General features: G+C 43.5%; 1 protein-coding gene across 2 annotated transcripts in view; it reads left to right on the top strand.

The window, feature by feature from the left end:
• plod3 (procollagen-lysine, 2-oxoglutarate 5-dioxygenase 3) overlaps window positions 1-23,797 on the top strand; it is a 76,930-nt gene that overhangs the window by 33,808 nt on the left and 19,325 nt on the right. For both annotated transcript variants that reach the window (XM_036986991.1, XM_036986990.1), the window contains exons 8-12: window positions 3,873-3,974; window positions 5,141-5,272; window positions 7,661-7,782; window positions 8,617-8,721; window positions 20,635-20,760. In XM_036986991.1, the coding sequence (XP_036842886.1) occupies window positions 3,873-3,974; window positions 5,141-5,272; window positions 7,661-7,782; window positions 8,617-8,721; window positions 20,635-20,760 (587 nt within the window). The remainder of the gene's footprint in view (window positions 1-3,872; window positions 3,975-5,140; window positions 5,273-7,660; window positions 7,783-8,616; window positions 8,722-20,634; window positions 20,761-23,797) is intronic.

Here is a 23,797-nt window from a genome sequence, read left to right as displayed (position 1 = left end):
CCCTTTGTTGGCAATGACAGAGGTCAAATGTTTTCTGTAAGTCTTCACAAGGTTTTCACACACTGTTGCTGGTATTTTGGCCCATTCCTCCATGCAGATCTCCTCTAGAGCAGTGATGTTTTGGTGCTGTTGCTGGGCAACAAGGACTTTCAACTCCCTCCAAAGATTTTCTATGGGGTTGAGATCTGGAGACTGGCTAGGCCACTCCAGGACCATGAAATGCTTCTTACGAAGCCACTCCTTCGTTGCCCGGGCGGTGTGTTTGGGATCATTGTCATGCAGAAAGACCCAGCCATGTTTCATCTTCAATGCCCTTGCTGATGGAAGGAAGGTTTTACTCAAAATCTCACGATACATGGCCCCATTCATTCTTTCCTTTACACGGATCAGTCGTCCTGGTCCCTTTGCAGAAAAACAGCCCCAAAGCTTGACGTTTCCACCCCCATGCTTCACAGTAGGTATGGTGTTCTTTGGATGCAACATTCTTTGTCCTCCAAACACATGAGTTGAGTTTTTACCAAAAAGTTATATTTTGGTTTCATCTGACCATATGACATTCTCCCAATCTTCTTCTGGATCATCCAAATGCTCTTTAGCAAACTTCAGACGGGCCTGGACATGTACTGGCTTAAGCAGGGGGACACGTCTGGCACTGCAGGATTTGAGTCCCTGGCAGCATAGTGTGTTACTGATGGTAGGCTTTGTTACTTTGGTCCCAGCTCTCTGCAAGTCATTCACTAGGTCCCCCTGTGTGGTTCTGGGATTTTTGCTCACCGTTCTTGTGATCATTTTGACCCCACGGGGTGAGATCTTGCGTGGAGCCCCAGATCGAGGGAGACTATCAGTGGTCTTGTATGTCTTCCATTTCCTAATAATTGCTCCCACAGTTGATTTATTCAAACCAAGCTGCTTACCTATTGCAGATTCAGTCTTCCCAGCCTGGTGCAGGTCTACAATTTTGTTTCTGGTGTCCTTTGACAGCTCTTTGGTCTTGGCCATAGTGTAGTTTGGAGTGTGACTGTTTGAGGTTGTGGACAGGTGTCTTTTATACTGATAACAAGTTCAAACAGGTGCCATTAATACAGGTAACGAGTGGAGGACAGAGGAGCCTCTTAAAGAAGAAGTTACAGGTCTGTGAGAGCCAGACATCTTGCTTGTTTGTAGGTGACCAAATACTTATTTTCCACCATAATTTGCAAATAAATTCATTAAAATCCTAGAATGTGATTTTCTGGATTTTTTTTCTCATTTTTGTCTGTCATAGTTGAAGTGTACCTATGATGAAAATTATAGGCCTCTCTCATCTTTTTAAGTGGGAGAACTTGCACAATTGGGGGCTGACTAAATACTTTTTTGCCCCACTGTATATGGAGGGTTGGATAGTGGACTATATATGTAGGGTTGGGTAGTGGACTATATATGTAGGGTTGGATAGTGGACTATATATGTAGGGTTGGGTAGTGAACTTTATATGTAGGGTTGGATAGTGGACTATATATGTAGGGTTGGGTAGTGAACTTTATATGTAGGGTTGGATAGTGAACTATATATGTAGGGTTGGATAGTGGACTATATATGTAGGGTTGGATAGTGGACTATATATGTAGGGTTGGGTAGTGGACTATATATGTAGGGTTGGATAGTGGACTATATATGTAGGGTTGGATAGTGGACTATATATGTAGGGTTGGATAGTGGACTATATATGTAGGGTTGGATAGTGGACTATATATGTAGGGTTGGATAGTGGACTATATATGTAGGGTTGGATAGTGGACTATATATGTAGGGTTGGATAGTGGACTATATGTAGGGTTGGGTAGTGGACTATATATGTAGGGTTGGATAGTGGACTATATATGTAGGGTTGGATAGTGGACTATATATGTAGGGTTGGATAGTGGACTATATGTAGGGTTGGGTAGTGGACTATATATGTAGGGTTGGATAGTGGACTATATATGTAGGGTTGGATAGTGGACTATATATGTAGGGTTGGATAGTGGACTATATATGTAGGGTTGGATAGTGGACTATATATGTAGGGTTGGATAGTGGACTATATATGTAGGGTTGGGTAGTGGACTATATATGTAGGGTTGGGTAGTGGACTATATATGTAGGGTTGGGTAGTGGACTATATATGTAGGGTTGGATAGTGGACTATATATATGTAGGGTTGGATAGTGGACTATATATGTAGGGTTGGGTAGTGGACTATATATGTAGGGTTGGATAGTGGACTATATGTGTAGGGTTGGATAGTGGACTATATATGTAGGGTTGGGTAGTGGACTATATATGTAGGGTTGGGTAGTGGACTATATATGTAGGGTTGGATAGTGGACTATATATGTAGGGTTGGATAGTGGACTATATATGTAGGGTTGGATAGTGGACTATATATGTAGGGTTGGATAGTGGACTATATATGTAGGGTTGGATAGTGGACTATATATGTAGGGTTGGATAGTGGACTATATATGTAGGGTTGGATAGTGGACTATATATGTAGGGTTGGATAGTGGACTATATATGTAGGGTTGGATAGTGGACTATATATATGTAGGGTTGGATAGTGGACTATATATGTAGGGTTGGATAGTGGACTATATATGTAGGGTTGGATAGTGGACTATATATGTAGGGTTGGATAGTGGACTATATATGTAGGGTTGGATAGTGGACTATATATGTAGGGTTGGGTAGTGGACTATATATGTAGGGTTGGGTAGTGGACTATATATGTAGGGTTGGATAGTGGACTATATGTGTAGGGTTGGATAGTGGACTATATATATGTAGGGTTGGATAGTGGACTATATGTGTAGGGTTGGATAGTGGACTATATATGTAGGGTTGGGTAGTGGACTATATATGTAGGGTTGGGTAGTGGACTATATATGTAGGGTTGGATAGTGGACTATATATGTAGTATGTAGGGTCATTACCTGTGTAAAAGAGGGTTATATTAGGGTCAGAGACAGACAGAGAGGAGGGGTTATATTATGGTCAGAGACTGAGAGGAGGGGTTATATTAGGGTCAGAGACAGACTGAGAGGAGGGGTTATATTAGGGTCAGAGACTGAGAGGAGGGGTTATATTAGGGTCAGAGACTGAGAGGAGGGGTTATATTAGGGTCAGAGACTGAGAGGAGGGGTTATATTAGGGTCAGAGACTGAGAGGAGGGGTTATATTAGGGTCAGAGACAGACTGAGAGGAGGGGTTATATTAGGGTCAGAGACAGACTGAGAGGAGGGGTTATATTAGGGTCAGAGACAGACTGAGAGGAGGGGTTATATTAGGGTCAGAGACAGACTGAGAGGAGGGGTTATATTAGGGTCAGAGACTGAGAGGAGGGGTTATATTAGGGTCAGAGACAGACTGAGAGGAGGGGTTATATTAGGGTCAGAGACTGAGAGGAGGGGTTATATTAGGGTCAGAGACAGACTGAGAGGAGGGGTTATATTAGGGTCAGAGACAGACTGAGAGGAGGGGTTATATTAGGGTCAGAGACTGAGAGGAGGGGTTATATTAGGGTCAGAGACAGACTGAGAGGAGGGGTTATATTAGGGTCAGAGACTGAGAGGAGGGGTTATATTAGGGTCAGAGACAGACTGAGAGGAGGGGTTATATTAGGGTCAGAGACAGACTGAGAGGAGGGGTTATATTAGGGTCAGAGACTGAGAGGAGGGGTTATATTAGGGTCAGAGACTGAGAGGAGGGGTTATATTAGGGTCAGAGACAGACTGAGAGGAGGGGTTATATTAGGGTCAGAGACTGAGAGGAGGGGTTATATTACTATTATTTTGACACTTTGTGCTCATTTCCATTTATTATCCAACCCCCCCCCCCCCCCCCCCCCCCCCCAGCTCCAGTTGAACTACCTGGGTAACTATGTCCCGACTGCCTGGACTCACGAGACCGGCTGTGGGATCTGTGACGACGACCTGATATACCTCAACGACACGCCTGTATGTACCTGTGTGTATGTGTCTCTGTGAAGGATGAAGACATGTCCCTGGTGTGTCTGTGTCTCTGTGAAGGATGAAGACATGTCCCTGGTGTGTCTGTGTCTCTGTGAAGGATGAAGACATGTCCCTGGTGTGTCTGTGTCTCTGTGAAAGATGAAGACATGCCCCTGGTGTGTGTCTCTGTCTCTGTGTAGGATGAAGACATGCCCCTGGTGTGTCTCTGTCTCTGTGTAGGATGAAGACATGCCCCTGGTGTGTGTCTCTGTCTCTGTGAAGGATGAAGACATGCCCCTGGTGTGTGTCTCTGTCTCTGTGTAGGATGAAGACATGCCCCTGGTGTGTGTCTCTGTCTCTGTGTAGGATGAAGACATGCCCCTGGTGTGTGTCTCTGTCTCTGTGTAGGATGAAGACATGCCCCTGGTGTGTATCTCTGTCTCTGTGTAGGATGAAGACATGCCCCTGGTGTGTCTCTGTCTCTGTGTAGGATGAAGACATGCCCCTGGTGTGTGTCTCTGTGTCTCTGTCTTTGTGTAGGATGAAGACATGCCCCTGGTGTGTGTCTCTGTGTCTCTGTCTCTGTGTAAGCTGAAGACATGCCCCTGTTGTGTGTCTGTGTTCATGTCTCTCTGTCTCTGTGTAGGATGAAGACATGCCCCTGGTGTGTCTCTGTGTTCATGTCTCTCTGTCTCTGTGTAGGATGAAGACATGCCCCTGGTGTTTCTCTGTGTTCATGTCTCTCTGTCTCTGTGTAGGATGAAGACATGCCCCTGGTGTGTGTCTGTCTCTGTGTTCATGTCTCTCTGTCTCTGTGTAGGATGAAGACATGCCCCTGGTGTATGTGTCTCTGTGTTCATGTCTCTCTGTCTCTGTGTAGGATGAAGACATGCCTCTGGTGTGTGTCTCTGTGTTCATGTCTCCCTGTCTCTTTGTAGGATGAAGACATGCCCCTGGTGTATGTGTCTCTGTGTTCATGTCTCTCTGTCTCTGTGTAGGATGAAGACATGCCCCTGGTGTTTCTCTGTGTTCATGTCTCTCTGTCTCTGTGTAGGATGAAGACATGCCCCTGGTGTTTCTCTGTGTTCATGTCTCTCTGTCTCTGTGTAGGATGAAGACATGCCCCTGGTGTGTGTCTGTCTCTGTGTTCATGTCTCTCTGTCTCTGTGTAGGATGAAGACATGCCCCTGGTGTATGTGTCTGTGTTCATCGTTCAGCCGACTCCCTTCCTGGAAGAGTTTCTAGAGAGACTGACCACCCTCAACTACCCAACCAGCCGCATCAGACTGTTTATACACAACAACGTAGGTACACACACATCACACCATCCTACAAGTTTCACAGGACTCGTCTGAAGGTAACCCATACAAATGAATGGTAGTATGGAGATATACACTGCTCAAAAAAATTAAGGGAACACTAAAATAACACATCCTAGATCTGAATGAATGAAATATTCTTATTAAATACTTTTTTCTTTACATAGTTGAATGTGCTGACAACAAAATCACACAAAAATGATCAATGGAACCCATGGAGGTCTGGATTTGGAGTCACACTCAAAATTAAAGTGGAAAACCACACTACAGGCTGATCCAACTTTGATGTAATGTCCTTAAAACAAGTCAAAATGAGGCTCAGTAGTGTGTGGGGCCTCCACGTGCCTGTATGACCTCCCTACAACACCTGGGCATGCTCCTGATGAGGAGGCGGATGGTCTCCTGAGGGATCTCCTCCCAGACCTGGACTAAAGCATCCGCCAACTCCTGGATAGTCTGTGGTGCAACGTGGGATTGGTGGATGGAGAGAGACATGATGTCCCAGATGTGCTCAATTGGATTCAGGTCTGGGGAACGGGCGGGCCAGACCATAGCAGCAATGCCTTCCCCTTGCAGGAACTGCTGACACACTCCAGCCATATGAGGTCTAGCATTGTCTTGCATTAGCAGGAACACAGGGCCAACCGCACCAGCATATGGTCTCACAAGGGGTCTGAGGATCTCATCTCGGTATCTAATGGCAGTCAGGCAACCTCTGGCGAGCACATGGAGGCCTGTGCGGCCCCCCAAATAAATGCCACCCCACACCATGACTGACCCACCGCCAAACCGGTCATGCTGGCGGATGTTGCAGGCAGCAGAACGTTCTCCACGGTGTCTCCAGACTCTGTCACGTCTGTCACATGTGCTCAGTGTGATCCTGCTTTCATCTGTGAAGAGCACAGGGCGCCAGTAGCGAATTTGCCAATCTTGGTGTTCTCTGGCAAATGCCAAACGTCCTGCACGGTGTTGGGCTGTAAGCACAAACCCCACCTGTGGATGTCGGTCCCTCATACCACCCTCATGGAGTCTGTTTCTGACCGTTTGAGCAGACACATGTACATTTGTGGCCTGCTGGAGGTCATTTTCCAGGGCTCTGGCAGTGCTCCTCCTGCTCCTCCTTGCACAAAGGTGGATGTAGCGGTCCTGCTGCTGGGTTGTTGCCCTCCTACTGCCTCCTCCATGTCTCCTGATGTACTGGCCTGTATCCTGGTAGCGCCTCCATGCTCTGGACACTACGCTGACAGACACAGCAAACCTTCTTGCCACAGCTCGCATTGATGTACCATCCTGGATGAGCTGCACTACCTGAGCCACTTGTGTGGGTTGTAGACTCCGTCTCATGCTACCACTAGAGTGAAAGCACCACCAGCATTCAAAAGTGACCAAATTCAATATGTTATCAAATCATGAAGTGAAATAGTTTGTCGATACCTAAAGGGGTCTTACAATTCAACATCACATTGCTAAATGATCTGTGACCTTCTTCAATTACACCTGTCAGTTTAGCACCCCCCCCCACGGCTTAGACTTTTAAAGGTTTTAACCGTGGGAGATGGTGTGAGATGGTGTGAGATTGTGTTTAATGCTGTGAGATTGTGTGAGATTGTGTTTAATGCTGTGTGATGCTGTGAGATTGTGTGTAATGGTGTGAGATTGTGTGAGATTGTGTGTAATGGTGTGAGATTGTGTTTAATGGTGTGAGATTGTGTTTAATGCTGTGAGATTGTGTGAGATTGTGTTTGATGCTGTGAGATTGTGTGTGATGCTGTGAGATTGTGTGTAATGGTGTGAGATTGTGTTTAATGCTGTGAGATTGTGTGAGATTGTGTTTAATGCTGTGTGATGCTGTGAGATTGTGTTTAATGCTGTGTGATGCTGTGAGATTGTGTGTAATGGTGTGAGATTGTGTTTAATGCTGTGAGATTGTGTGTAATGGTGTGAGATTGTGTTTAATGCTGTGAGATTGTGTGAGATTGTGTGTAATGGTGTGAGATTGTGTTTAATGCTGTGAGATTGTGTGTAATGGTGTGAGATTGTGTGAGATTGTTTAATGCTGTGAGATTGTGTGAGATTGTTTAATGCTGTGAGATTGTGTTTAATGCTGTGAGATTGTTTAATGCTGTGAGATTGTGTTTAATGCTGTGAGATTGTTTAATGCTGTGAGATTGTGTTTAATGCTGTGAGATTGTGTGTAATGGTGTGTAATGGTGTGAGATTGTGTTTAATGCTGTGAGATTGTGTTTAATGCTGTGAGATTGTGTTTAATGCTGTGAGATTGTGTTTAATGCTGTGAGATTGTGTTTAATGCTGTGAGATTGTGTTTAATGCTATGAGATTGTGTTTAATGCTGTGTGATGCTGTGCGTGTTAGGTGGTGTATCATGAGCAGAACATTCAGCGCTTCTGGGAGAGGCATCGTGTTCTGTTCCCTGACGCCAGGCTGGTCGGACCGGAGGAGAACCTACAACAGGACCAGGCTAGAACCATGGCTGTGTGAGGATTACACCTAGAACTATTCCTTAGAACATGAGGGGGGAACCCTGAACACTGTTATTGTTAGAATGAGCTGCTTAGAACATGAGGGAACCCTAACACTGTTATTGTAACAATGAGCTGCTTAGAACATGAGGGGGGAACCCTAACACTGTTATTGTTACAATGAGCTGCTTAGAAACCTGCATAACCATTCATGTAACCTGTGTTGTGTCTGTGTTGTGTCTGTGTTGTGTCTGTGTTGTGTCTGTGTTGTTTCTGTGTTGTGTCTGTGTTGTCTGTGTTGTGTGTTGTGTGTGTGTGTGTTGTGTCTGTGTTGTGTCTGTGTTGTGTCTGTGTTGTGTCTGTGTTGTGTCTGTGTTGTGTCTGTGTTGTTTCTGTGTTGTGTCTGTGTTGTCTGTGTTGTGTCTGTGTTGTGTGTTGTGTCTGTGTTGTGTCTGTGTTGTGTGTTGTGTCTGTGTTGTGTCTGTGTTGTGTGTTGTGTCTGTGTTGTGTCTGTGTTGTGTGTTGTGTCTGTGTTGTGTCTGTGGTGTCTGTGTTCTGTCTGTGTTGTGTCTGTGTTGTGTGTTGTGTCTGTGTTGTGTCTGTGTTGTGTCTGTGTTGTGTCTGTGTTGTGTCTGTGTTGTGTCTGTGTTGTGTCTGTGTTGTGTGTGTGTGTGTGTTGTGTCTGTGTTGTGTCTGTGTTGTGTCTGTGTTGTGTCTGTGTTGTGTCTGTGTTGTGTCTGTGTTGTGTGTGTGTGTGTGTGTGTGTGTTGTGTCTGTGTTGTGTCTGTGTTGTGTCTTGTGTGTGTGTGTTGTGTCTGTGTTGTGTCTTGTGTGTGTGTGTGTGTGTAGGGAGGCGTGTAAGAAGGACAGTCAGTGTGATTACTACTTCAGTATCGATGCTGATGTTGTCATCGTCAACCCTGATGTTCTCCGTATCCTTATAGAAGAGAACAAGTAAGAATCCTTCACCCTACAGACTACACACTACACCCTACAGACTACACCCTACAGATGACACCCTACACCCTACAGATTACACCGTACACCCTACACCGTACAGAATACACCCTACAGACTACACACCACACACTACAAACTACACCGTACAGACTACACCCTACACCCTACAGACTACACCGTACAGACTACACCCTACAGACTACACCCTACAGATTACACCGTACAGACTACACCCTACACCGTACAGACTACACCGTACAGACTACACCCTACAGACTACACCCTACAGAATACACCCTACAGACTACACCGTACAGACTACACCCTACAAACTACACCCTACAGACTACACCCTACAGATTACACCGTACAGACTACACACTACACCCTACATACTAACCTTGATGTTGTCATCTTGCCTTCCTAAAGTATTCATACCCCTTGACTTATTCCACACCCTAAACCCTACAGACTACGCACTACGCCCACACACTACACCCTAAACCCTACAGACTACGCACTACGGCCACACACTACACCCTAAGCCCTACAGACTACGCACTACGCCCACACACTACACCCTAAACCCTACAGACTACGCACTACGGCCACACACTACACCCTAAACCCTACAGACTACGCACTACGCCCACACACTACACCCTACGCACTACGCCCACACACTACACCCTAAACCGTACAGACTACGCACTACGCCCACACACTACACCCTAAACCCTACAGACTACGCACTACGCCCACACACTACACCCTAAACCCTACAGACTACGCACTACGGCCACACACTACACCCTAAACCCTACAGACTACGCACTACGCCCACACACTACACCCTAAACCCTACAGACTACGCACTACGCACTACGCCCACACACTACACCCTAAACCCTACAGACTAAGCCCACACACTACACCCTAAACCCTACAGACTACGCACTACGGCCACACACTACACCCTAAACCCTACAGACTACGCCCACACACTACACCCTAAACCCTACAGACTACGCACTACGGCCACACACTACACCCTAAACCCTACAGACTATGCACTACGGCCACACACTACACCCTAAACCCTACAGACTACGCACTATGCTCACACACTACACCCTAAACCCTACAGACTACGCCCAACACCCAGCAGAATTAATTCTTACCCCTTGACTTATTCCACATGTTGTTCCAGCCTGAATTCAAATAGATTTTAATAGATATTAAATAGATTTCTCACTCATTTATATACAATACCCCATAATGACCAAGTGGAAACATGTTTTCAGAAATGTTGTGAAAATTAAACACCGAAATATCTAATTTACATAAGAATGCACACCCCTGAGTCAGTACATTGTACAGGCACCTTTCGCAGCACCTGGGTCTCTAAGAGCTTGCCACACCTGGATTGTACAACATTTGCCCATTATTTTTTTCAAAATTCTTTAAGCTCTGTCAAATTGGTTGTTGATCATTGCAAGACATCCTTTTTCAGGTATTGCCATAGATTTTAAAGTAGATTTAAGTCAAAACTGTAATTTGGCTATTCAGGAACGTTCACTGTCATCTTGGTAAGCAACTCCAGTGTTTATTTGGCCTTGTGTTTTAGGCTATTGTCCTGCTGAAAGGTGAATTCATCTCCCAGTGTCTTTCATCCTGAAAAGCTCCCCAGTCCTTAACGATGACAAGCTTAACGATGACAAGCTTGATGCAGCCACTACTATGCTTAAAAATATGAAGAGTGGTACTCAGTGATGTGTTGTATCTTCTCCAAACATAACACTTTGTATTCAGGACACAAAGTGAATTGCTTTGCTACATGTTTTGTTGCAGTATTACTTTAGTGCCTTGTTACAGGATGCGTGTTTTGGAATATTTTTATTCTGTACAGGCTTCCTTCTTTTCACTCTGTCATTTAGGTTAGTATTGTGGAGTAACTACAATGTTCTGGATCCATCCTCAGTTTTCTCCTACGACAGCCATTAAACTCTGTAACTGTTTTAAAGTTACCATTGGTCTCATGGTGAAATCCCTGAGCGGTTTCTGTCCTCTCCGGCAACTGAGTTAGGAAGGATGTCTTTCAAATCAAATTAAATCTCATTTTATTTGTCACGTCTGCCGAATACAACAGCCCTTAACCAACAATTAAGAAGTTAAGAAAAAAATAAGTGTTAGGTAAAAAATAGATAAGTAGAAAATAAAAGTAACAAATAATTAAACAGCAGCAGTAAAATAACAATAGCAGGGGTTACGGTACAGAGTCAATGTGGAGGCTATATACAGGGGGTACCGGTACAGAGTCAATGTAGAGGCTATATACAGGGTGTACTGGTACAGAGTCAGTGTGGAGGCTATATACAGGGGGTACTGGTACAGAGTCAATGTGGAGGCTATATACAGGGGGTACCTGTACAGAGTCAATGTGGAGGCTATATACAGGGTGTTACGGTACAGAGTCAATGTGGAGGCTATATACAGGGGGTACCGGTACAGAGTCAAATGTGGAGGCTATATACAGGGTATTACGGTACAGAGTCAATGTGGAGGCTATATACAGGGGGTACCGGTACAGAGTCAATGTGGAGGCTATATACAGGGTGTTATGGTACAGAGTCAATGTGGAGGCTATATACAGGGTATTACGGTACAGAGTCAATGTGGAGGCTATATACAGGGTGTTACGGTACAGAGTCAATGTGGAGGCTATATACAGGGTGTTACGGTACAGAGTCAATGTGGAGGCTATATACAGGGTATTACGGTACAGAGTCAATGTGGAGGCTATATACAGGGTGTTGCTATATACAGGGGGTACCGGTACAGAGTCAATGTGGAGGCTATATACAGGGTGTTACGGTACAGAGTCATTGTGGAGGCTATATACAGGGGGTACCGGTACAGAGTCAATGTGGAGGCTATATACAGGGTGTTACGGTACAGAGTCAATGTGGAGGCTATATACAGGGTATTACGGTACAGAGTCAATGTGGAGGCTATATACAGGGGATACTGGTACAGAGTCAATGTGGAGGCTATATACAGGGTGTTACGGTACAGAGTCAATGTGGAGGCTATATACAGGGGATACTGGTACAGAGTCAATGTGGAGGCTATATACAGGGTGTTACGGTACAGAGTCAATGTGGAGGCTATATACAGGGGGTACCGGTACAGAGTCAATGTGGAGGCTATATACAGGGTATTACGGTACAGAGTCAATGTGGAGGCTATATACAGGGGGTACCGGTACAGAGTCAATGTGGAGGCTATATACAGGGTGTTACGGTACAGAGTCAATGTGGAGGCTATATACAGGGTATTACGGTACAGAGTCAATGTGGAGGCTATATACAGGGTGTTACGGTACAGAGTCAATGTGGAGGCTATATACAGGGTATTACGGTACAGAGTCAATGTGGAGGCTATATACAGGGTGTTGCTATATACAGTGGGTACCGGTACAGAGTCAATGTGGAGGCTATATACAGGGTGTTACGGTACAGAGTCAATGTGGAGGCTATATACAGGGTATTACGGTACAGAGTCAATGTGAAGGCTATATACAGGGTGTTACGGTACAGAGTCAATGTGGAGGCTATATACAGGGTATTACGGTACAGAGTCAATGTGGAGGCTATATACAGGGTGTTGCTATATACAGGGGGTACCGGTACAGAGTCAATGTGGAGGCTATATACAGGGTGTTACGGTACAGAGTCAATGTGGAGGCTATATACAGGGTATTACGGTACAGAGTCAATGTGCAGGCTATATACAGGGTGTTGCTATATACAGGGGGTACCGGTACAGAGTCAATGTGGAGGCTATATACAGGGTGTTACGGTACAGAGTCAATGTGGAGGCTATATACAGGGTATTACGGTACAGAGTCAATGTGGAGGCTATATACAGGGTGTTACGGTACAGAGTCAATGTGGAGGCTATATACAGGGTGTTACGGTACAGAGTCAATGTGGAGGCTATATACAGGGTATTACGGTACAGAGTCAATGTGGAGGCTATATACAGGGTGTTGCTATATACAGGGGGTACCGGTACAGAGTCAATGTGGAGGCTATATACAGGGTATTACGGTACAGAGTCAATGTGGAGGCTATATACAGGGGGTACCGGTACAGAGTCAATGTGGAGGCTATATACAGGGTGTTACGGTACAGAGTCAATGTGGAGGCTATATACAGGGTATTACGGTACAGAGTCAATGTGGAGGCTATATACAGGGTGTTACGGTACAGAGTCAATGTGGAGGCTATATACAGGGTATTACGGTACAGAGTCAATGTGGAGGCTATATACAGGGTGTTGCTATATACAGTGGGTACCGGTACAGAGTCAATGTGGAGGCTATATACAGGGTGTTACGGTACAGAGTCAATGTGGAGGCTATATACAGGGTATTACGGTACAGAGTCAATGTGAAGGCTATATACAGGGTGTTACGGTACAGAGTCAATGTGGAGGCTATATACAGGGTATTACGGTACAGAGTCAATGTGGAGGCTATATACAGGGTGTTGCTATATACAGGGGGTACCGGTACAGAGTCAATGTGGAGGCTATATACAGGGTATTACGGTACAGAGTCAATGTGGAGGCTATATACAGGGTGTTGCTATATACAGGGGGTACCGGTACAGAGTCAATGTGGAGGCTATATACAGGGTGTTACGGTACAGAGTCAATGTGGAGGCTATATACAGGGTATTACGGTACAGAGTCAATGTGCAGGCTATATACAGGGTGTTGCTATATACAGGGGGTACCGGTACAGAGTCAATGTGGAGGCTATATACAGGGTGTTACGGTACAGAGTCAATGTGGAGGCTATATACAGGGTATTACGGTACAGAGTCAATGTGGAGGCTATATACAGGGTGTTACGGTACAGAGTCAATGTGGAGGCTATATACAGGGTGTTACGGTACAGAGTCAATGTGGAGGCTATATACAGGGTATTACGGTACAGAGTCAATGTGGAGGCTATATACAGGGTGTTGCTATATACAGGGGGTACCGGTACAGAGTCAATGTGGAGGCTATATACAGGGTGTTACGGTACAGAGTCATTGTGGAGGCTATATACAGGGGGTACCGGTACAGAGTCAATGTGGAGGCTATATACAGGGTGTTACGGTACAGAGTCAATGTGGAGGCTATATACAGGATATTACGGTACAGAGTCAATGTGGAGGCTATATACAGGGTGTTACGATACAGAGTCAATGTGGAGGCTATATACAGGGTGTTACGGTACAGAGTCAATGTGGAGGCTATATACAGGGGATACTGGTACAGAGTCAATGTGGAGGCTATATACAGGGTGTTACGGTACAGAGTCAATGTGGAGGCTATATACAGGGGGTACCGGTACAGAGTCAATGTGGAGGCTATATACAGGGTATTACGGTACAGAATCAATGTGGAGGCTATATACAGGGGGTACCGGTACAGAGTCAATGTGGAGGCTATATACAGGGTGTTACGGTACAGAGTCAATGTGGAGGCTATATACAGGGTATTACGGTACAGAGTCAATGTGGAGGCTATATACAGGGTGTTACGGTACAGAGTCAATGTGGAGGCTATATACAGGGTATTACGGTACAGAGTCAATGTGGAGGCTATATACAGGGTGTTATGGTACAGAGTCATTGTGGAGGCTATATACAGGGGGTACCGGTACAGAGTCAATGTGGAGGCTATATACAGGGTGTTATGGTACAGAGTCATTGTGGAGGCTATATACAGTGGGTACCGGTACAGAGTCAATGTGGAGGCTATATACAGGGTGTTATGGTACAGAGTCAATGTGGAGGCTATATACAGGGTGTTATGGTACAGAGTCATTGTGGAGGCTATATACAGTGGGTACCGGTACAGAGTCAATGTGGAGGCTATATACAGGGTGTTATGGTACAGAGTCAATGTGGAGGCTATATACAGGGTGTTACGGTACAGAGTCAATGTGGAGGCTATATACAGGGTATTACGGTACAGAGTCAATGTGGAGGCTATATACAGGGTGTTACGGTACAGAGTCAATGTGGAGGCTATATACAGGGTATTACGGTACAGAGTCAATGTGGAGGCTATATACAGGGTGTTGCTATATACAGTGGGTACCGGTACAGAGTCAATGTGGAGGCTATATACAGGGTGTTACGGTACAGAGTCAATGTGGAGGCTATATACAGGGTATTACGGTACAGAGTCAATGTGAAGGCTATATACAGGGTGTTACGGTACAGAGTCAATGTGGAGGCTATATACAGGGGATACTGGTACAGAGTCAATGTGGAGGCTATATACAGGGTGTTACGGTACAGAGTCAATGTGGAGGCTATATACAGGGGGTACCGGTACAGAGTCAATGTGGAGGCTATATACAGGGTATTACGGTACAGAATCAATGTGGAGGCTATATACAGGGGGTACCGGTACAGAGTCAATGTGGAGGCTATATACAGGGTGTTACGGTACAGAGTCAATGTGGAGGCTATATACAGGGTATTACGGTACAGAGTCAATGTGGAGGCTATATACAGGGTGTTACGGTACAGAGTCAATGTGGAGGCTATATACAGGGTATTACGGTACAGAGTCAATGTGGAGGCTATATACAGGGTGTTATGGTACAGAGTCATTGTGGAGGCTATATACAGGGGGTACCGGTACAGAGTCAATGTGGAGGCTATATACAGGGTGTTATGGTACAGAGTCATTGTGGAGGCTATATACAGTGGGTACCGGTACAGAGTCAATGTGGAGGCTATATACAGGGTGTTATGGTACAGAGTCAATGTGGAGGCTATATACAGGGTGTTATGGTACAGAGTCATTGTGGAGGCTATATACAGTGGGTACCGGTACAGAGTCAATGTGGAGGCTATATACAGGGTGTTATGGTACAGAGTCAATGTGGAGGCTATATACAGGGTGTTACGGTACAGAGTCAATGTGGAGGCTATATACAGGGTATTACGGTACAGAGTCAATGTGGAGGCTATATACAGGGTGTTACGGTACAGAGTCAATGTGGAGGCTATATACAGGGTATTACGGTACAGAGTCAATGTGGAGGCTATATACAGGGTGTTGCTATATACAGGGGGTACCGGTACAGAGTCAATGTGGAGGCTATATACAGGGTGTTACGGTACAGAGTCAATGTGGAGGCTATATACAGGGTATTACGGTACAGAGTCAATGTGCAGGCTATATACAGGGTGTTGCTATATACAGGGGGTACCGGTACAGAGTCAATGTGGAGGCTATATACAGGGTATTACGGTACAGAGTCAATGTGGAGGCTATATACAGGGTATTACGGTACAGAGTCAATGTGGAGGCTATATACAGGGTGTTGCTATATACAGGGGGTACCGGTACAGAGTCAATGTGGAGGCTATATACAGGGTGTTACGGTACAGAGTCAATGTGGAGGCTATATACAGGGTATTACGGTACAGAGTCAATGTGCAGGCTATATACAGGGTGTTGCTATATACAGGGGGTACCGGTACAGAGTCAATGTGGAGGCTATATACAGGGTATTACGGTACGGAGTCAATGTGGAGGCTATATACAGGGTGTTACGGTACAGAGTCATTGTGGAGGCTATATACAGGGTATTACGGTACAGAGTCAATGTGGAGGCTATATACAGGGGGTACTGGTACAGAGTCAATGTGGAGGCTATATACAGGGTGTTACGGTTCAGAGACAATGTGCATTGGCACCGGTTAGTTGAGGTAATATGTACATGTAGGTAGAGTTAAAGTGACTTTGATTAGCTGTTCAAGAGTCTTATGGCTTGGGGGTAGAAGCTGTTAAGAAGCAGAGAGAACAGTCTATGACTGGTGTGGCCGGAGTCTTTGGCAATTTGTAGTCCCTTTATCTGATTTTTCCTTATATAGAGGTCCTGGATGGCATGAAGCTAGGCCCCACTGATGTACTGGGCTGTTTGCAGTACCCTCTGTAGTGCCTTGCGGTCGGAGGCCGAGCAGTTTCCGTACCAGGCAGTGATGCAATGCTATTGATGGTGCAGCTGTAGAACCTTTTGAGGATCTGAGGACCCATGCCAAATATTTTCTCTCCTGAGGGAGAACAGGCGTTGTTGTGCCCTCTTCTCAACTGTCTTAGTGTTTTTGGACCATGATAGTTTGTTGGTGATGTGGACACCAAGGAACTTGAAGCTTTCAACCTGCTCCACTGGCAGCCCTGTTGATGAGAATGGGGGTGTGCTCGGTCCTCCTTTTGCTGTAGTCCATAATCATCTCCTTTGTCTTCGTCACGTTGAGGGAGAGTTTGTTGTCCTGGCGCCACATGACCAGATCTCTGACCTCCTCCCTATAGGCTGTCTTATCGGTGATCAGGCCTACCACTGTTGTGTCATCGGCAAACTTAATGATGGTGTTGGAGTCGTGCTTGGCCGTGCAGTCATGGGTGAACAGGGAGTACAGGAGGGGACTGAGCACGCACCCCTGAGGGCCCCTGTGTTGAGGATCAGCGTAGCAGATGTGTTGTTACCTAACCTTACCACCTGTGGGCGGCATTTCAGGAAGTCCAGGATCCAGTTGAGGAGGGAGGTGTTTAGTCCCAGGGTCCTTAGCTTAGTTATGAGCTTTGAGGGCAATATGGTGTTGAATGCTGAGCTGTAGTCAATGAATAGCATTCTCACATAGGTGTTCCTTTTGTCCAGGTGGGAAAGGGCAGTGTGGAGTGAATAGAGATTGCACTATCTGTGGATCTGTTGGTGCGGTCATAGTCAGTACATTCATCTCCAGATAGCTAGGTGGACCAGTCATAGTCAGGACATTCATCTTCAGATAGCTAGGTGGACCAGTCATAGTCAGGACATTCATCTTCAGATAGCTAGGTGGACCAGTCATAGTCAGTACATTCATCTTCAGATAGCTAGGTGGACCAGTCATAGTCAGTACATTCATCTTCAGATAGCTAGGTGGACCAGTCATAGTCAGGACATTCATCTTCAGATAGCTATGTGGACCAGTCATAGTCAGTACATTCATCTTCAAATAGCTAGGTGGACCAGTCATAGTCAGTACATTCATCTTCAGATAGCTAGGTGGACCAGTCATAGTCAGTACATTCATCTTCAGATAGCTAGGTGGACCAGTCATAGTCAGTACATTCATCTTCAGATAGCTAGGTGGACCAGTCATAGTCAGTACATTCACCTTCAGATAGCTAGGTGGACCAGTCATAGTCAGTACATTCATCTTCAGATAGCTAGGTGGACCAGTCATAGTCAGGACATTCACCTTCAGATAGCTAGGTGGACCAGTCATAGTCAGGACATTCACCTTCAGATAGCTAGGTGGGACAACCACATATCACAGTCATAGTATTGTCAAAGACCCCAGCCACCTCAGTCATAGACTGTTCTCTCTACTACCGCATGGCAAACGGTACCGGAGTGCCAAGTCTAGGACAGAAAGGCTTCTCAACAGTTTTTACCCCCAAGAAATAAGATTCCTGAATAGGTAACCAAATGGCTACCCGACGATCTGCATTGTGTCCCGCCACCCACCAACCCGCCATCCGCTACTGCTACTCTCTGTTCATCATATATGCATAGTCACTTTAACCATATCTACATGTACATGCTACCTCAATCAGCCTGACTAACCGGTGCCTGTATATAGCCTCTCTACTGTATATAGCCTCGCTACTGTATATAGCCTCGCTACTGTATATAGCCTCTCTACTGTATATAGCCTCTCTACTGTATATAGCCTCGCTACTGTATATAGGCTCTCTACTGTATATAGCCTAGCTACTGTATATAGCCTCTCTACTGTAGATATACTCTCTACTGTATATAGCCTCGCTACTGTATATAGCCTCTCTACTGTATATAGCCTCTCTACTGTATATAGCCTCGCTACTGTATATAGGCTCTCTACTGTATATAGCCTAGCTACTGTATATAGCCTCTCTACTGTAGATATACTCTCTACTGTATATAGCCTCACTACTGTATATAGCCTCTCTGCTGTATAAAGCCTCTCTACTGTATATTTCCTAGCTACTGTATATAGCCTCGCTACTGTAGATAGCCTCGCTACTGTATATAGCCTCGCTACTGTATATAGCCTCACTACTGTATATAGCCTCTCTGCTGTATAAAGCCTCTCTACTGTATATTTCCTAGCTACTGTAGATAGCCTCACTACTGTATGTAGCCTAAGCACCATGGTTTTATAGGAAGAAGGTACACGGTCTGTAGTTTTATAGGAAGAAGGTACACGGTCTGTAGTTTTATAGAGAGAAGGGATACAGGTCTATAGTTTTATAGGAAGATGGGATACAGGTCTGTAGTTTTATAGGAAGATGGGATACAGGTCTGTAGTTTTATAGGAAGAAGGGACACAGGTCTGTAGTTTTATAGGGAGAAGGGATACAGGTCTGTAGTTTTATAGGAAGATGGGACACAGGTCTGTAGTTTTATAGGGAGAAGGGATACAGGTCTGTAGTTTTATAGGGAGAAGGGATACAGGTCTGTAGTTTTATAGGGAGATGGGATACAGGTCTGTAGTTTTATAGGGAGAAGGGATACAGGTCTGTAGGTTTATAGGGAGATGGGATACAGGTCTGTAGTTTTATAGGAAGAAGGGACACAGGTCTGTAGTTTTATAGGGAGAAGGGATACAGGTCTGTAGTTTTATAGGGAGATGGGATACAGGTCTGTAGTTTTATAGGAAGAAGGGACACAGGTCTGTAGTTTTATAGGAAGAAGGGACACAGGTCTGTAGTTTTATAGGGAGAAGGGATACAGGTCTGTAGTTTTATAGGAAGAAGGGATACAGGTCTGTAGTTTTATAGAGCGAAGGGATACTGGGTCTGTAGTTTTATAGGAAGAGGGGATACTGGGTCTGTAGTTTTATAGGAAGAAGGGATACAGGTCTGTAGTTTTATAGGAAGAAGGGATACAGGTCTGTAGTTTTATAGAGCGAAGGGATACTGGGTCTGTAGTTTTATAGAGCGAAGGGATACTGGGTCTGTAGTTTTATAGGACGAGGGGATACAGGTCTGTAGTTTTATAGGAAGAAGGGATACAGGTCTGTAGTTTTATAGGAAGAAGGGATACAGGTCTGTAGTTTTATAGGAAGAAGGGATACAGGTCTGTAGTTTTATAGGAAGATGGGATACAGGTCTGTAGTTTTATAGGAAGAAGGGATACAGGTCTGTAGTTTTATAGGAAGAAGGGATACAGGTCTGTAGTTTTATAGGAAGAAGGGATACAGGTCTGTAGTTTTATAGGAAGATGGGATACAGGTCTGTAGTTTTATAGGAAGAAGGGATACAGGTCTGTAGTTTTATAGAGAGAAGGGATACAGGTCTGTAGTTTTATAGGAAGAAGGGATACAGGTCTGTAGTTTTATAGGAAGAAGGGATACAGGTCTGTAGTTTTATAGGAATAAGGGATACAGGTCTGTAGTTTTATAGGAAGAAGGGATACAGGTCTGTAGTTTTATAGGAAGAAGGGATACAGGTCTGTAGTTTTATAGGAAGAAGGAATACAGGTCTGTAGTTTTATAGGAAGAAGGGATACAGGTCTGTAGTTTTATAGGAAGAAGGGATACAGGTCTGTAGTTTTATAGGAAGATGGGATACAGGTCTGTAGTTTTTGCCGTCAGGCAGTTAACCCACTGTTCTTAGGCCTTCGTCATTAAAAACGAATTTGTTCTTAACTGACTTTCCTAGTTAAAGAAAGGTAATATAAACAATTACCTGATTAAATCTAAAATACTGAACCCAATATCCTAGCCCTCTCCTTATCCACAGGTCAGGGATAGTGTGGTCTAACACACTACACCCTAAACATGTTCTGTCTGTCTCCAGGTCAGTGATAGCCCCCATGTTGTCCAGACATGGCAAACTGTGGTCTAATTTCTGGGGAGCTCTGAGTCCTGAGGGGTTCTACTCTCGATCTGAAGACTACATCGATATTGTACAGGGCAAGAGAGCGTGAGTACACAAACACACGCACACACACACTATATAACCCTATATATAGTTAAAGTAGGAACTTTACATACACTTAGGTTGGAGCCATTAAAACTCGTTTTTTCAACCACTCCACAAATGTCTTGTTAACTAACAGCAGTTTTGGCAAGTCTGTTGTGTCATGCACACAGTAGATGTCCTAAGTAATTTTTCCAACAATTGTTTACAGACAGATTATTTCACTTATAATTCACTTTATCACAATTCCTGTGAGCCAGAAGTTTACATACACTAAGTTGACTGTGCCTTTAAACAACTTGGAAAATTCCAGAAAACGATGTCATGGTTTTAGAAGCTTCTGATTGACTCAAATTATGTCAATTAGCCTATCAGAGGTGTACCTGTGGATGTATTTCAAGGCCGACCTTCAAACTCAGTGCCTCTTTGCTTGACATCATGGGAAAATCAAAAGAAATCAGCTAAGACCTCAGAAGAAAATTGTAGACCTCCACAAGTCTGGTTCATCCTTGGGAGCAATTTCCAAAAGCCTGAAGGTACCACGTTCATCTGTACAAACAATTTTACGCAAGTATAAACACCATGGGACCATGCAGCCGTCATACAGCTCAGGAAGGAGACGCGTTCTGTCTCCTAGAGATGATCATACTTTGGTGCGAAAAGTGCAAATCAATCCCAGGACAACAGCAAAGGACCTTGTGAAGATGCTGGAGGAAACAGGAACAAAAGTATCTATATCCACAGTAAAACGAGTCCTATATCGACATAACCTGAAAGGCCGCTCAGCAAGGAAGAAGCCACTGCTCCAAAACCGCCATAAAAAATCCAGACTACGGTTTGCAACTGCACATGGGGACAAAGATGGTACTTTTTGGAGAAATGTCTTTTGGTCTGATGAAACAAAAATAGAACTGTTTGGCCATAATGACCATCGTTATGTTTGGAGGATAAGGGGGGTGCTTGCAAGCCGAAGAGCACCATCCCAACCGTGAAGCACGGGGGTGACAGCATCATGTTGTGGGGGTGCTTTGCTGCAGGAGGGACTGGTGCACTTCACAAAATAGATGGCTTCATGAGGAAGGGAAATTGTGTGGATATATTGAAGCAATATCTCAAGACATCAGTCAGGAAGTTAAAGCTTGGTCGCAAAAGGGTCTTCCAAATGAACAATGACCCCAAGCATACTTCCAAAGTTGTGGCAAAATTGCTTAAGGACAACAAAGTCAAGGTATTGGAGTGGCCACCTCAATTCTATAGAAAATGTGTGGGCAGAACTGAAAAAGCGTGTGTGAGCAAGGAGGCCTACAAACCTGACTCAGTTACATCAGCTCTCTCAGGAGGAATGGACCAAAATTCGCCCAACTAATTGTGGGCAGCTTGTGGAAGGCTACCCGAAACGTTTGACCCAAGTTAAACAATTTAAAGGCAATGCTACCAAATACTAATTGAGTGTTTGTAAACTTCTGACCCACTGGGAATGTGACGAAAGAAATACAAGCTGAAAGAAATCATTCTCTCTACTATTATTCTGACATTTCACATTCTTAAAATAAAGTGGTGATCCTAACTGACCTAAAACAGGGAATTTGTGCTAGGATTACTAGTATATTATATATGTTCTCTATATAACCCTATATATTCTATATGTTATCTATATAACCCTATATATTCTATATGTTAACCCTATATATTATATATATGTTATCTATATAACCCTATATATTATATATGTTAACGCTATATAACCCAATATATTATGTTAACCCTATATATTATATATGTTATCTATATAACCCTATATATTCTATATGTTAACCCTATATATTATATATGTTATCTATATAACCCTATATATTCTATATGTTCTCTCTATAACCCATATGTTCTCTATATAACCCTATATATTATATATGTTCTCTGTATAACCCCTATATATTCTATATGTTCTCTGTATAACCCTGTATATTATATATGTTCTCTATATAACCCTATATATTATGTTAACCCTATATAACCCTATATATTATATATGTTCTCTGTATGACCCCTTTATATTCTATATGTTCTCTGTATAACCCTATATATTTTATACGTTATCTATATAACCCTATATATTCTATATGTTCTCTGTATAACCCTATATATTATGTGTGTTCTCTATATAACCCTATATATTATATATGTTCTCTATATAACCCCATATATTATGTATGTTAACCCTATATATTATATATGTTAACCCTATATATTCTATATGTTCTCTATCTAACCCTATATATTATATATGTTTTCTATATAACCCTATATATTATGTTAACCCAATATAACCCTATATATTATATATGTTCTCTGTATAACCCCTTTATGTTCTATATGTTCTCTGTATAACCCTATATATTCTATACGTTATCTATATAACCCTATATATTCTATATGTTCTCTGTATAACCCTATATATTATGTGTGTTCTCTATATAACCCTATATATTCTATATGTTCTCTGTATAACCCTATATATTATGTGTGTTCTCTATGTAACCCTATATATTCTATATGTTCTCTATATAACCCTATATATTCTATATGTTATCTATATAACCCTATATATTCTATATGTTCTCTGTATAACCCTATATATTATGTATGTTCTCTATATAACCCTATATATTCTATATGTTCTCTGTATAACCCTATATATTATGTGTGTTCTCTATATAACCCTATATATTCTATATGTTCTCTATATAACCCTATATATTCTATATGTTCTCTATATAACCCTATATATTATGTATGTTCTCTATATAACCCTATATATTATGTATGTTCTCTATATAACCCTATATATTCTATATGTTCTCTATATAACCCTATATATTCTATATGTTCTCTATATAACCCTATATATTATGTATGTTCTCTATATAACCCTATATATTATGTGTGTTATCTATATAACCCTATATATTATGTATGTTCTCTATATAACCCTATATATTCTATATGTTCTCTATATAACCCTATATATTCTATATGTTCT

Source organism: Oncorhynchus mykiss, chromosome 9, assembly GCF_013265735.2.
Source record: "Oncorhynchus mykiss isolate Arlee chromosome 9, USDA_OmykA_1.1, whole genome shotgun sequence".
Taxonomy (NCBI): domain Eukaryota; kingdom Metazoa; phylum Chordata; class Actinopteri; order Salmoniformes; family Salmonidae; genus Oncorhynchus; species Oncorhynchus mykiss.
Note: the sequence above shows the minus strand (reverse complement) of the source record. Positions and strands in the feature narration are given on the sequence as shown.